The sequence below is a fragment of the Cydia strobilella genome, chromosome 4 (genome assembly GCF_947568885.1).
Source record: "Cydia strobilella chromosome 4, ilCydStro3.1, whole genome shotgun sequence".
Classification (NCBI taxonomy): Eukaryota; Metazoa; Arthropoda; class Insecta; order Lepidoptera; family Tortricidae; genus Cydia; species Cydia strobilella.
The window spans coordinates 19,951,456-19,967,423 of record NC_086044.1 but is presented as its reverse complement, the minus strand read 5'-3'; the positions used below and the strand labels follow the sequence as shown (position 1 = coordinate 19,967,423).

Genomic DNA, 15,968 nt, shown 5'->3' with positions numbered 1-15,968 from the left:
TAGCAATCCCAGCGCTCGCAGCTGGTGAGCGCGCTGCGCGCCGCCGTGGCCGCCGACGACGTCACCGCCGCGCTGCTGGCGCGCGCCACCGAACCCAGGGACCAGCTGTTCGCGCACGAGCTCGCTAAGCATGACGCACAAGTATTATAGCAATCCCAGCGCTCGCAGCTGGTGAGCGCGCTGCGCGCCGCCGTGGCCGCCGACGACGTCACCGCCGCGCTGCTGGCGCGCGCCACCGAACCCAGGGACCAGCTGTTCGCGCACGAGCTCGCTAAGCATGACGCACAGGTATTATAGCAATCCCAGCGCTCGCAGCTGGTGAGCGCGCTGCGCGCCGCCGTGGCCGCCGACGACGTCACCGCCGCGCTGCTGGCGCGCGCCACCGAACCCAGGGACCAGCTGTTCGCGCACGAGCTCGCTAAGCATGACGCACAGGTATTATAGCAATCCCAGCGCTCGCAGCTGGTGAGCGCCCTGCGCGCCGCCGTGGCCGCCGACGACGTCACCGCCGCGCTGCTGGCGCGCGCCACCGAACCCAGGGACCAGCTGTTCGCGCACGAGCTCGCTAAGCATGACGCACAGGTATTATAGCAATCCCAGCGCTCGCAGCTGGTGAGCGCGCTGCGCGCCGCCGTGGCCGCCGACGACGTCACCGCCGCGCTGCTGGCGCGCGCCACCGAACCCAGGGACCAGCTGTTCGCGCACGAGCTCGCTAAGCATGACGCACAGGTATTATAGCAATCCCAGCGCTCGCAGCTGGTGAGCGCCCTGCGCGCCGCCGTGGCCGCCGACGACGTCACCGCCGCGCTGCTGGCGCGCGCCACCGAACCCAGGGACCAGCTGTTCGCGCACGAGCTCGCTAAGCATGACGCACAGGTATTATAGCAATCCCAGCGCTCGCAGCTGGTGAGCGCGCTGCGCGCCGCCGTGGCCGCCGACGACGTCACCGCCGCGCTGCTGGCGCGCGCCACCGAACCCAGGGACCAGCTGTTCGCGCACGAGCTCGCTAAGCATGACGCACAGGTATTATAGCAATCCCAGCGCTCGCAGCTGGTGAGCGCGCTGCGCGCCGCCGTGGCCGCCGACGACGTCACCGCCGCGCTGCTGGCGCGCGCCACCGAACCCAGGGACCAGCTGTTCGCGCACGAGCTCGCTAAGCATGACGCACAGGTATTATAGCAATCCCAGCGCTCGCAGCTGGTGAGCGCGCTGCGCGCCGCCGTGGCCGCCGACGACGTCACCGCCGCGCTGCTGGCGCGCGCCACCGAACCCAGGGACCAGCTGTTCGCGCACGAGCTCGCTAAGCATGACGCACAGGTATTATAGCAATCCCAGCGCTCGCAGCTGGTGAGCGCGCTGCGCGCCGCCGTGGCCGCCGACGACGTCACCGCCGCGCTGCTGGCGCGCGCCACCGAACCCAGGGACCAGCTGTTCGCGCACGAGCTCGCTAAGCATGACGCACAGGTATTATAGCAATCCCAGCGCTCGCAGCTGGTGAGCGCGCTGCGCGCCGCCGTGGCCGCCGACGACGTCACCGCCGCGCTGCTGGCGCGCGCCACCGAACCCAGGGACCAGCTGTTCGCGCACGAGCTCGCTAAGCATGACGCACAGGTATTATAGCAATCCCAGCGCTCGCAGCTGGTGAGCGCGCTGCGCGCCGCCGTGGCCGCCGACGACGTCACCGCCGCGCTGCTGGCGCGCGCCTCCGAACCCAGGGACCAGCTGTTCGCGCACGAGCTCGCTAAGCATGACGCACAGGTATTATAGCAATCCCAGCGCTCGCAGCTGGTGAGCGCGCTGCGCGCCGCCGTGGCCGCCGACGACGTCACCGCCGCGCTGCTGGCGCGCGCCACCGAACCCAGGGACCAGCTGTTCGCGCACGAGCTCGCTAAGCATGACGCACAGGTATTATAGCAATCCCAGCGCTCGCAGCTGGTGAGCGCGCTGCGCGCCGCCGTGGCCGCCGACGACGTCACCGCCGCGCTGCTGGCGCGCGCCACCGAACCCAGGGACCAGCTGTTCGCGCACGAGCTCGCTAAGCATGACGCACAGGTATTATAGGGATGATGACACATGTTGAATTTTATAACAAGATCTAGCAAAATATTAGATACTAAATGAGCAATTTATCGCAATAATGTGGATATTAAAATAATAATAAAAAAATACAGGATCTAAAAGTTTCAAAATTTTAAGTTTTTTTAACTTCCGAAAAATAATAAAGTAAGGTTAGTAAGGGAACCATTCGATTCCTTACATTTTATCCAAAAATAGATAGACTTCAAAACTTCTTACTAAACTAACGTTATTAATATTCTCATGACGTTTTAATTTGTTTTTAGGTGAAAATAATAGAAACAAACCTCGCGGCTCAAGAGAACATCATCAATCGCCTTACTTCTCTATACGCTTCGTACGGAGAGTCGCGACGTATGCTATCAGATTTGCTGAGAAAGCGAGAGAGCATTATTAATGGTATGTGCCTGTTTAATGTATGTGTTTACAAATGGAAATATAGGCTACAGTAGGCTTTTGTTCCAATGTCAATGATGCTGTAATCCTAATTTGCACTACCGACTTCTGAATCTGACTCCGCATTCTGGCAGGGTCGCTATGTGGAGCGGGAAACACGATAGCAAGCAAACGACACGAGTATTGCGTAAATACTGACATTAATACAGAAAATCATTACCTATTTTTTATACACTATTTAGAAACATGCACAAAATATAACTCCTCACACATTAACAACCAAAAACTTAGATTTTTTTTTTACCTGGCAGCATTTTGTTCCTCGTTTTATGTCACCCGCGTTTTAGAAACGAATCTATTTACACCACATTATCCTAAACCGACTCGGTAAATTTCACGTTACGGTGGAACACAACACAATCATCCCTACATTACACGTATATAAATCTATTGGTGCGAATTCATTTTCTATAAGTATACTTGATTATAAAATAAATAAAATAATGACTAAATTATAATCAGATTTATAGCTGATGGTAAAAAGCGTCCAGAATGGATTAACACAAATATTCTTCTAAAATATTTTTCTCTTATATTTTTCTAAACATTAAATGGTTTTCATATAATACTTTTCGTAAGTTCAAATTCAGTATATCTTCCAGCCCTCATAACCTCCTACGACACGTACGGCGAGCTCCTCGGCAAGTGCCAGAAGGGCCTTGAGTTCTACAATAAGTTGAGCCACAACGTCAACCAACTGCTCACGAGGCTGCGAGGAACATGCCAAGTACAAGAGGAGGAGAGGGAGTCACTGCTTGCCAAGAACAGTAAGGGCAGTAAAGGTTAGTTTAAGCAAGTATTTACATTTATCTCGGCAAGTGTCAACGTGACGTCACGCGTTCGACAGATTAGCTCACATAAGTGTCATTAGTAGCAAACGTCAGTTGGACCGTCCAACGTGTGACGTCATCACGCTTTGTCGAATTCGCGCCAAATATTATAAGCGTATAATATTATGAGCGTCTCAACCGCTCAAAAATTTTCAACATTTTAAATATGTTTTAATAAAATAATGTGAAGGTTTACAAAAGTATTTTTAATTTTCGGTGTTAAAACGATATAAATTATGATTACAAAAAAAACCGGCCAAGTGCGAGTCGGACTCGCGCACCGAGGGTTCCGCACTTCTTAGTATTTGTTGTTATAGCGGCAACAGAAATACATCATCTGTGAAAATTTCAACTGTCTAGCTATCACGGTTCATGAGATACGGCCTGGTGACAGACGGACAGTTTTAGTAATAGGGTCCCGTTTTTACCCTTTGGGCAGGCCTCCTTCACTCGCTCAAAGCCACGCGCTATATGCCTACCGCTCGGCGTATCGTCGACGATATAATCGACAGAGGGCCGCCGAACGCCCGCCTGAGCGCTCGCACCGCACGTTTCCCGCGCTTACGCTTCGAAATGCCGAAACCACGTAATTATTGTGCAGTAGATGGGTGTAAAAGTCAAAAAACAAAAGAAAATTTGTCGTTTTTTTAGGGTTCCTTACCCAAAGGGTAAAAACGGCACCCTATTACTAAGACTCCGCTGCCACTGTCCGTCTGTCACCAGGCTGTATCTCATGAACCGTGATAGCTAGACAGTTGAAATTTTCACAGATGATGTATTTCTGTTGCCGCTATAACAACAAATACTAAAAAGTAAAAGGAAAAAGTCGGTGGGCGAGTCCGACTCGCACTTGGTCGGTTTTTTTCATTTCCGAGAGACGAAGAAAGGTGAGTAGTATTTTAAATCTATCTTTATGAATTTTGTCACTATTTATTTCTTTGAACATAAGTAGATAAATCGTAAATTAAGGAGTTTTTTGAGTCAGGTATTATAAGTCTTGTTTTTAAATATTTGATTGACTAATATAAAATATGGTTGATTCGCAACATTCGTTTTATTACAATAATAACATAAGTAACAGTACAACCCTAGCGCATTCTTACGATGACGCGTTGGCACGTGACTCGCACGGCGAGCAAGGCAGTCTCGACTCTTTGTGCGCATACTTATGGTACATTTCTTCTCGTCCTGAGCAGCAGGTATTATTATTAAGATTTTGTAGGCTATTATAGCGTAGGTATTTTCGCTTTTGTATGGGAATGATGTATCTGTTACGTAGTAACTATTTATTAATCTGTGCTTTGGGTACGGAACCCTAAAAAACATTTGTAAGTATAAATTGGCGAATGTTTGTTTCAGCGGCCGCCCCCGCGCCGTCCTCGCCGGCTCGTGCGGAGCGCGCCGGCAGCGCGGAGCCGCGCGGCGAGGGCTCCGGCCTCAAGCTGAAGGACTATTTGCCCTATATGAAGAAGAGGCAGCTGCCCAGGACTCCTCAAGGTACAGTCAGCAAAGCTATTAGCTTGGCACCCCTGCATACAAATATGTTAGTCTAGTTAATGGTGGATTTTTTAAATGGATCAGCGGGGACAGCTCCCGTGCTGCTATATTAAAATGGCCTTGGAAGACCATCTTTTGAAAAAGTCAACGACAATAATCCGCGTGATCTGGTTAACCTTTATTTTTATTTTCTTACACTTGTGATAATTATATATATTATAATATATATTTCGTATTGTATTTATGTATGCTAGTATGTATTTTATGTATTTAAATCTATAATGTTATTTCTGGATTTTATAGTAGTCAATATGTTAAATAGTTTACTTTTTTTAAATATTAATTGGTACATCCCGTAAGTTTGTCCATCTGACCTGGCTATAGTTTTCCACTCATCTACTCGAAGGTAAGCTGGAAGAGATCCCTTATAGGGATAAGTTCGCCTTTGTACTTAGTGAAAGAAAATGTTTCGTTTTGTACGTTAATGTAATGTTTTGTTTGTCACATTTTTCACATGGTCTTTTTTACGACCTTACTAGCTCAACCATGCTACATGCACCGTGTGCAAGCGTCGTTGTTTGTCAGTAATTAATTATTTGTTAATATTATTAATAGGTCAACCAGAATCGCTACCACCAGAAGCGTACTACCCGGAGTCGATATATCCAACATCCGTGAGGCCAGCTCCTGTCGGATCAGAAGGTATGTAAACTTATTTGACATGGACAACCTATTTTAAACATAATTGGGGCATTTTCTAACCTTAATGTCGATGGCGCTTACGCCGCACAGCGTCGCGCGGCATTGTATTTATATCGGAGCATCGTTAATAATGGCGTAAGCGCCATCGACAATAAGGTCCCTTTTTTATAAAAAATACCACAATTGTTTCCTTAGTATTTTTATACTAACTTACAAAACACACTGGCTGATTTTAGTCCTCTTTACTTTACTTTAAGGGGATGAATATCGGGGTAAGAAGTATCCTAAGGTTATCTAAATTCATTCAGTCATAATATTGTCTTCGGTTACCGCGATAGTTACTCATGAAATAAAACTATGAAAACGGATTATATCGCGTATATTGAATTTATAATACATCCCGACGTTTCGAACCCTTTACAGCGTTCGTGGTCAACGGGTGACGGGTGAAGGGTTCGAAACGTCGGGATGTATTATAAATTCAATATACGCGATATAATCCGTTTTCATAGTTTTATTTCATTCAGTCAGTTTAGCCGGATTGAGAATATATTTCTTTGTTTAAAATTTACGAACACCCGAACATCTAAACATATACAGGGTGGCTAAAAAATAAGTGCGTTCCCGTTGCCAGAGATTTTGAGATTATACTGAGCAACTTTTTCTATGGGAAAATGAAATTTAGAAAATAAAAATTGAAAATTTACCCTCCCATAGAAAATGGACCGGCCAAAATGTATGAAACAGCCAAATTTTTTTTCGCGATTTCGGGGTTTGTCTCATAGTAAAAGTTGCTCAGTATAATCCCAAAACCTCCCTGGCGACGGGAATGCACTTATTTTTTAGCCATTTATATACTCAAATTGATAATACTCGTATCGTAGTTTCTTACTTAATGTTATGATGGATTATATTCTTCTTTTTGCAGCAACCGATCCATCCCAAATGCAACTGCCAGACGGTGTGGTCCTGCCTCAAATGATGCCGAATCAGTACGCCCGCTACGGCACACCTTACACCCAAGAGCACGAACCCTACTCCACACCCTCCAACTTCTCCTACCCTTCCAAAACCTACGAGAAACCTGAGGAAAACCCTTATTATTCAGCCTACACCCCTCCTCAATACTCCCACCAAATGTCCAACCCACAAACATACGCTAACCCTTACTATTCTGGCTCTCAAGATAGTGGCACTATGATAACCAATTCACAAAATAACTCTTATACTATGCACAGCCAACCTAATGCTAGCATGGCTACTAATAGCCAAACCGTACCAAGTAGCGCACCAAGCAGTAGCCAAACTAACGCAACATATATTTACGATATGTACGGGCAAAATCAAATAGCATCAATTCCTGAAAATCCATCAATGACTTATTCTGGACAAGATCTGAGTGCTAACTTCTCCCAAATGCAAGTATCAGCGCCTAAAGATTACCAACCACCGAATTTCGGTAACGATTATTCTCAAACGTATTATAGCGTGAACTACCCTCAAGCGGCCACTCCGAATATGGCTACATATAGTAACGCTGAACAGAATAACTCACACACTAACTCTACGCAAAGTACTGATTATAATACTCTAAATTATCCATACAGCGATGTGCCATACGCTCCTAATTCTGCGTCAACGTACGCACCCAATTCTGCCGTTTCGACGTACGCACCCAATTCTGCCGTTTCTACTTACGCACCCAATTCTACGGCTACTTCGTACGCACCTGCCTCCGTTGCTTCGTATACTCCTAGCCCTGCTAATTCTACGTACGCTCCTAATTCTGCTGCTTCCAATTACGCACCCAATTCTACGGGTCCTACTTACGCCCCTAACTCTGCTCCTACTGTTCCTGCGTACAGTTCCGAACAATATAACTACACAACAGGCTACGATGCATCATCACAAAGCTACCCCGTATACACGAACGCTGATACCACAGCATACTCTACCACCACAGTTACCAATGTCCCAGTATCCATGGACTCTACATACAATCCGCCCGAACCGAACCCAGCACTATCCCAAATAGACGCTTTCGACCAACCAATCAAATCCCATGTCACTGGAGAAGCGTTGAACTGCCCTAACTACCAAACTTACGAACCTAGCTACACCCCTAACCCAGAGACAGCACCTACTTCAGACTTCTACCAAGACCCAGCGAACGTTAACTACGCGCATACCTACCAAAATCATCCGGGTTATAACTTCAATCCAGGCACAGGAGGTTTCGACTATAACTACGGCTCGCAGAATTCTTATGTCAGCTACGTGCAACCGAATATAGACTCTCAGTCGAACCCTAAAGATCCAAATTGGAACGCGCAAGGGGTCTACACGAGCGCTGGAGCGTGTGAAACCGTTCAATCCCCTTCAGAGACGCCTCAATCCCCCCAACAGAGCGATAATCAGACTTATTACAATACGCCGTACGGATATATTACTAATTCTAATCAGTCACAAGAGGTAGTGTCGAATCCTGAAGTAACGACTACGAATTATGGTGCCAATGTTAATCAGTCGACTTATATGCAGTCTGGGGAACAGTACAACACTAATGTCACCTTTAGTAATAACAAAGGTAAGTAAATCATGCAATGTAATAGTCATTACACCCTTTGACCGCCAAAGACGTCAACTGACGCGCTTGGTTACATACAGTTACAGTAATATCAATCTTCGTGCTTTCCGATAAGGTTTATATTAAGTCGTGGCGTTTAAAGGGTTAAATAAAACAATTGAAGGCACTATTGGTTACGGGTTAGACCTCTTCTTTAGGCTCTGTATAATCCATATCAATTGTCATATGTAAATAAGCTAGCTGAAACCAAAAAAGATGTAATCATCAGTTTCTTTATGAAATAAATCACTTAAATCAAAAATATCTTTTATTTTAACATCCATTTTATTTCAGTAACGACACCCAAGGAAGAAATAGAGCAGCCAACTTTTGAGGTAAAACCAGAGCCGATCCAAAGTCCTCCAGAACAAGAAACTGAGGAACCTACACCAATTAAAGAAGAGTCCGAACCGGCCCCAGAGCCCTCCGTTTTCGACTTATTATCAGACATAGATTTCTCAGTTGAACAAAAACCTCTAACGCCTCAGATAAAAGTACCACAGATATCAGAAAGCGCAATAAAAAAACCCATACAAGTGTCTAAAGTTGAACAAATTCCCAAAACAGTGCCAAAGGAAGAAGTGATACAACGGCCAGCTAAAAGGGACCTGTTTTCGGATCCTAGTTTGCTGAACAGTTTTACGCAGGAGGTGAAGAATTTACAGATCATGGTTGACTCGTTGACGAATAAAGTGGCAGGTGGATTGACGTTGCTGGACTCGAAATGGAAGTCGTTCCAGGATATACAAGTGAGTGTTTTGTTTTGCTATCAATATTTTCCTATTGTTCTATTTTCTTTTGATTAATGTTGATGGCTAATTTTAATAAAAAATACTACTGCATGGCCTGAAATAAAATGTGCAAAGCTTTATGTTTTGGAAAATGGCAAGAAAAATCTGCCTAAAAGCACTTTTTTTAGTTTTGCTAAAAGCACTTTTTTTAGTTTTGCTAAAAGCACTTTTTTTAGTTTTGCTAAAAGCACTTTTTTTAGTTTTGCTAAAATCACTGTTTTTTAAAGTCATACTTATGTACATAGGTCACTAGATATGTTATGCAATAGACGAATATAAAAACAAAGAGGTGGCCTTTCACATATACTTTTTATATGTAATTTACAAAAAAATCCTCTTAAAAGCGTTGTGATATTTAAATAGGTACGTTAAAATCATCAAATACCCAAGATCTTGTGTTATTTTTTGAAATAATCAATAAACAGTTTGTTGGGAACCTTAACAACTTTTACATAATTAATTTTGCACAATATTCAAATATATTCCAAAAAGTGGCGCCCAACAAGGGACCGGGGACCGGGCATTCTGAAATATTTTTGCGTATAATGAACTTCATGTACCCTTATAGATGGGTGAGCGAGATAGGTCAGGACCGTAGGGAGGTTTTGATTAACTCGTCTGCCAATATAACAAGGGAACTTTTGTATGGGAATATTCAATTATATTTCAGGATGTTTGTTAGGGAATCGAGTTAAAGTTTGTTATTATTACAGTAAAGTTGTTAGTGGGAGTTGATTCTCTAGATATACCTTGCTCCTTTCATAGTTAATCAAATGTATTTCACCCCTTAAACATACAGGAAATCCATGTTACTATCGAAAGTTTTTGTTAATTGCAAAGATTTTGTAGTAATGACCTATGTAATAAATATGAGACATAAATTAATTCGATCTTTTTATGTAGTAAATATTAAAATAAAAATATCAAATTTATGTTTTTTTTTCTCTAATTTTTGTAACTTTAAGATATGTGACGTTCCACGGCAAAAGGTACCTTATGGCGGCTGGAGCTTACGTCGCATAGCGTCGCAAATTATATCGGCGCTATGCGACGTAAGCGCCATCCAATTTTAATCGGAGCGGCGTTAATAATAGCGTAAGCGCCAACCGCCATAAGGTACCTTTACCACGGGACGTCACATATCTTTACTATTTCATATCTCTTATTCACTGTGAATCTCTTATTCATTTTCCGAAAAGTGTGGACTGAGCGAAGATGTAGTGACAAAAATTGAGAAAGGTATGTTGAGATGGTTTGGACACGTGGAAAGAATGAGTGAAAGAAGGCTAACAAAGAGAGTGTATAAGGGAGAGGTAGAAACGGGAGTTGGAAGGGGCAGACCTCGGCGGACTTTCTCTGATGAGATCGGGGAAATCCTGAAGAAAGGCCAGGTCAAGAGCACCCTAAACCGGCGAGCGTGTATGAGGAATGTTATGAAAGTGAAGGAAGCGAAAGAGGTATGTCAGGATCGTAGCAAGTGGAAATCCGTGGTCTCTGCCTACCCTCCGGGAAATAGGCGTGATTATATGTATGTATGTATTTTCCGAATCGCGCCGTTTAGCAGCAGTGTATCCAATAAATCTTCTATATTCAATAATTTTGTGTACAGAATAAAGAAAACATGACCCGGTCAAAGAACATCGCGAAGCAATATAAGAGTGGCAATATAGCGCCTTATGACGACTCCCGACTGACGCTCAGGAGTGACGCGAATGCGTACATCAACGCTTCCTATTATAAGGTAGGTAACCGGATGGATTTTTAGGGTTCCGTACCCAAAGGGTAAAACCCCCTACCCTACTACTAAGACTCCGCTGGCTGTCTGTCTGTCCGTCTGTCACCAGGCTGTATCTCATGAATCGTGATAGTTGGACAGTTGAAATTTTCGCAGATGATGTATTTCTGTTGCCGCTATAACAACAAATACTAAAAAAAAAACAGAATAACCTAAATATTGGGGGGGCCTTTTTGCCGTTTTTATAGATAATGGTACGGATTGACAGGGCAAGCTATGATGGCGCCATATGCTAATTTCGACCGGCCAACCCCACTGAAAGAAAATGTTTTTCACAAATTTTACCAAAAAACAATGTAAAAATGTTCATATCGCCGCTATACTTACTCAACCTCGTATCTGCAACACTCATTTGATGACAAAAACACCCGTATTCCGAATTAAAGAAAAGCGACATTTCCATCAAATGATTGTTGCAGATATGAGGTTGAGTAAGTATAGCGACGATATGTAGTATGTTTTTTGGTTATCAGCAACTGGCTCCCTGGTCCATTCCCTTGGTGATATCCTCGATGCCACGAGAGAGGAACTACAGTGTTTTCTGGAAGGCCGTGTTGGAAAACAAAATAACATCTGTTGTTTGCTTGCTGAGCGAAATTGAGGTCAGTAAATACATTCTCTTCTTCTAATAAAAAAAAATCTACTTACACGTGGGTTTTCTACTAATCCCATTCCTTTAAAAGCTTCGTTCTGTCGTTTTGGCATTGAAAATAAACAAAAAATATTCCATTGATCATTTACAGGTTTAACACTAATAGGGGATATTACTGCAATGTTCTGCCACCAGAATGCAGCACTAGCCTTTTTAGTAAATCATAGAGTAACTTATACATACTGTAACTTTAACAGGTTTTTGACAAGTTTCCAGAGATAATAAAATATGACATTGATGCATCAAGGCGGTTTGTTTGCAGAGGACCTACCGGGAAACGCGAATCCGAAATTTCGCTATCTGCCTCTTTATCGCTCGAATACTCAAGAGTGACAGAGATGTTAGATAAAGCAATTTCGATTTTCTTGTTTCGCGATAGACCCTCAGATTAAATATTTATGTATGCATGATAGCGTTATTGTTATAACGGTCAAGGAATTTGATTTCTGTGCCACTTTGTACCTTGTCACAGTGACAATATTATTTGACAACGCGTTACTGGCCTGAATTAGCTATGAATCGTTTGTCTTTATCTGTCATTTTGACTTATGTAAGAAAGGGATAAAACATAATTTAGCTAAAGCAGGCCCGTAAAGTTTTATAAATAAGGGGGTAAGACTATACACTCTGAAGACCTTTCAAAACGTTCAAGTATCATTCAAGTATTTTGGTGACCGAAGAGCTGGCGGCTTCCTCGCACAACGCGATACAGCGAGGAAATGCCGCCAGCATCCTTAGTACAATGCCTCTAGGACCCATTTTAGATTTAAGCTAGTTATTAATTTCGTTCACGTAGTACCACTGTATATATCTTGTATGTAAATAAATGGATTTTATTTTAGTATCGATTTATTTTACACAGATGCAAGGAAAATTCTACTGGCCGACGGCGAAGGGCCAGTCCTTAGACCTCCCCGGAGTTAAGGTGGTGCTGGATGACGTCACATGCACTGTGCATTGGACCGAAAGGATACTTACAGTGGCTCACGGGAGTACTGTGCATAAAGTGAAGCATTATCAGATCAGCGTGTTCCCTGCCAAGTAAGTTGTACTTAATAAAGCCAAAAATACTTATTAAAATTGTATATACCTAATTAACAATACTTTCGTCAACTAACGGACTTGCTTTTACAAATACAACAGGTTATTTTCACTTCACAGAATCGTCTGCTCCCCTCTCATCCTCCTGGTGGACAAGATCCTATCGGAGACCTTCGAGAACCGTCTCAGTAATCAGCTCAGTGGCGCCTGGCTACAATGCGGTACAGGAGGAGGGCGGAGCGCGTTACTGGCGCTGATTATAGCGCTCGTGTGCCAAGTGCGAGCGGGGCAGCCGCAGCTGTGCGGTGAGTACATGTGTAGATCCTATCGGAGACCTTCGAGAACCGTCTCAGTAATCAGCTCAGTGGCGCCTGGCTACAATGCGGTACAGGAGGAGGGCGGAGCGCGTTACTGGCGCTGATTATAGCGCTCGTGTGCCAAGTGCGAGCGGGGCAGCCGCAGCTGTGCGGTGAGCATAAGACTACCTTCTAAAAGATTTACAGAGACTTGCGGGCAATACCCATAGGAGCTCCCTTACTTGTAAAATACACACAGGAACACACTTAACTGACTCCCTGTGTGGACACCTGATGTATTTCTTGTTGCACACAGATGTTGGATGGCAAGGGTTCATCCATTAATTACATCACACAAATTTTTTAAAAAATTGACCCCTTGTCACACCTGGTGACATTTGCCCCCCCCCCCCCCCTGGTGTGACGTCACATATTTTGGCATTTTTGTTTTCAACTAAATCTCAATTAGTTTTTATTAGTTTATAAATAAACATTTTTGACATAAGCAATGTTAAAAATTTATAACACGAAGCCGATTAGGAACAAAAATACACCCATAAACACGATTATCATTGCAAAAACTAGTTATTTAACTGTTAACAGTGAATAAAAAAATCAAAATCATTTTCGGTTACAGATGTAGTTAGTGACGTCACAAAGTTTGTGACTCCCCCCGCCCCCTTGTCACAACATGTCACATTTTCTTGACCCCCTCCCTCCCCCTAAACGTGGGACGTAATTAATGGATTGAGCCCCACTGTAACTCTAATCTAAGTGTTAAGGCTTGGCCAAACACAAGGCGCGACGCATCGCCGCCCATGCTAACAGGTTGGCGACGTCAAACAGACTGCGTCCCGCCGGCCCCTTGCGTCCACGCGGCGCTGCGTCATGCCGTGTGTTTGGCCAAGCCTTTAGTTATTATAGTGTCGGTTTCTAATTAGTATTTTTTCTTTAGATACGCTGGACGCGGCGTGTGCGAACCTCTACAAGCACCGCACCGACGTGTTAGAAGACACTAAGTACCTCGCCGACGCTTATAGGACGGCGCTGTTCTATGCGCAAGGAGTGCTTTGCTCTGGTAAGCCGAATTAAAATCGTTATTAAGTTTTGAACTAAGGAAAGACTTGTGAATTTCAAATATTCACTGCGTCGGGATCCGAACATGCAACCTTTCGGAACCACGATTTAAAAATAAAATCGATATACCTAGAAAAAATATTGCGTGCATCGAAATTCAAGTGTGTCCACCCATTTTCAAATGTTTCTTATTAAGTAACTAATTTTTTTTCCCGATTCTACCTAGTTACGATCATCCAAACGTTGTCACCTAGAAGTACGTCGTAACTAAAAACCGGCCAAGTGCGAGTCGGACTCGCGCACCGAGGGTTCCGTACTTTTTAGTATTAGTTGTTATACCGGCAACAGAAATACATCATCTGTAAAAATTTCAACTGTCTAGCTATCACGGTTCATGAGATACAGCCTGGTGACAGACAGACGGACAGCGGAGTCTTAGTAATAGGGTCCCGTTTTTACCCTTTGGGTACGAAACCTTAAAAAGACGAACGAGACATTTTCGTTCGCCTGTATCGAAACTACGATGGCTTGCATACAGAGATACAGAGAGATGTACTCGTAGTGCATAATACTTTGCCATCGTATTTTCTCGGAAACGTTCGAATTGATCAGGCTACTTCCGCCAACCTCAGTACTTTTGTACTGAGAATGACTGAAATAGCATAACACTTTTGTGCGTTTCCTCATATTATTATTCACAACGATGGGACTTAGTCGTTGTGAATAATAATGAGTAACAATCGTGAAAGTTAAAATCAGGACTCATATTATTCAGCAGTAAATGGACCTATGTATTCAAATGGTACTTATATTTTAACAGAAACTTTTTTATCATTGACATCTTTTAACTATACCATTCCTTTCACAGGCACGACATCATTCAACGGCGAAGCCATCTGCGTCCCGACCGGGGCGTCCGTATTACCCCCCGTCACACCAACCCCCACCCCCACCAGCTCCCAAAGAACCAAGTTCTCCCGAGAATCCTTCGAGGAGATGAAACAGTCGCCCGGCCTTAAGAGCGGTGACATGAAGGATCCGCTCAATTTTCTCGATCCACTTTGGAGCTTGAAGAAGAAATAAATCGATTTTAGACTTTAATGTTTTATATTAAGGTTCGTTTTAGCGGAAATATCCTCAACGAAAAATAGAAAACAATCAATAGTCAGTTTAAACTGAGTTTGCACCGACTTCAGAACAAAGTGAAGGCAAGCATTATAAACGTCATGTTTTCATATGACATTAATAATAAAATTGCCACACTTTGTCATTACAAATGCCATGCAGAGCTTGGTCCGACTCAAGGCTCCTACTTTCCCACCAATACGTTAAATTGTTTGAAATCATATGAATGCTCGCATTTTATAGTATGAAGTAACTTTAAACGAGAGTAGGTGAATTATCCAGCAATTTTCGGCCCGCAAAAGAAGAAATAAAGACTGTGTTCCAATTTCGACTCTACTGCGGTACGGTAAGGTTGGTTTTTGAATGTGATAATTTATTGGATATAATGATAATTATGATAGGTATATTTACATTTTCTTCTAAATTATTAAATCGTAGTCTTACTTATTCGATTATTTTATTTTATTTATTTTATTGGTACAAAAAATTACACAGCATATTATAATTTTTACCTTACCTTAGTTATTTTCACTAATGTACCTACGTTGTTATAGGTAATGAATTACAAGAAGAGGCATATGGAACTTAAGATGAACAATGCGAAAATCAGATTACAATTCCAGTTTTTGAAAATTATGCTCTAATGCGGTTCTTAAACTTTTTTGGTGACGGAACCCTTTTGGAAAGCGAACTATTGGAGCCTGAAATTAAAAAAAATCGTTAGTAACTGTAGACCAGACATACCTATAAAAGAGCTGTTTTTTTTTCTTATTACATTTATTCTCGCGGAGCCCCAACAGAGGCTTCGCGGACGCGGAGCCCTAGGGGTCCGCGTAACACACTTTGAGAATGGCTGCTCTGCTCTAATGTGTTTTATATATGGGTCATTGTTATGTTATCACAGTCAACATCGTAAATGTGTGTACTTTTTGGTTTTCAATCCTTGAAAAAATATCAGTTGAAGGAAATACGAGTACAGCCATGAGGCAATTCTACTGTAAATG

At 43.6% G+C, this 15,968-nt stretch overlaps 1 protein-coding gene across 1 annotated transcript in view; it reads left to right on the top strand.

Moving 5' to 3' along the window:
- LOC134740846 (tyrosine-protein phosphatase non-receptor type 23) overlaps positions 1–15,968 on the top strand; it is a 31,785-nt gene extending 15,817 nt beyond the window's left edge. The window contains exons 10-21 of the mRNA XM_063673497.1: positions 2,343–2,475; positions 3,135–3,314; positions 4,722–4,859; positions 5,475–5,561; positions 6,490–8,148; positions 8,482–8,936; positions 10,588–10,719; positions 11,247–11,375; positions 12,288–12,466; positions 12,587–12,771; positions 13,718–13,840; positions 14,708–15,968. Coding sequence (XP_063529567.1) covers positions 2,343–2,475; positions 3,135–3,314; positions 4,722–4,859; positions 5,475–5,561; positions 6,490–8,148; positions 8,482–8,936; positions 10,588–10,719; positions 11,247–11,375; positions 12,288–12,466; positions 12,587–12,771; positions 13,718–13,840; positions 14,708–14,922 — 3,615 coding nt within the window. The 3' untranslated portion in view covers positions 14,923–15,968. The remainder of the gene's footprint in view (positions 1–2,342; positions 2,476–3,134; positions 3,315–4,721; positions 4,860–5,474; positions 5,562–6,489; positions 8,149–8,481; positions 8,937–10,587; positions 10,720–11,246; positions 11,376–12,287; positions 12,467–12,586; positions 12,772–13,717; positions 13,841–14,707) is intronic.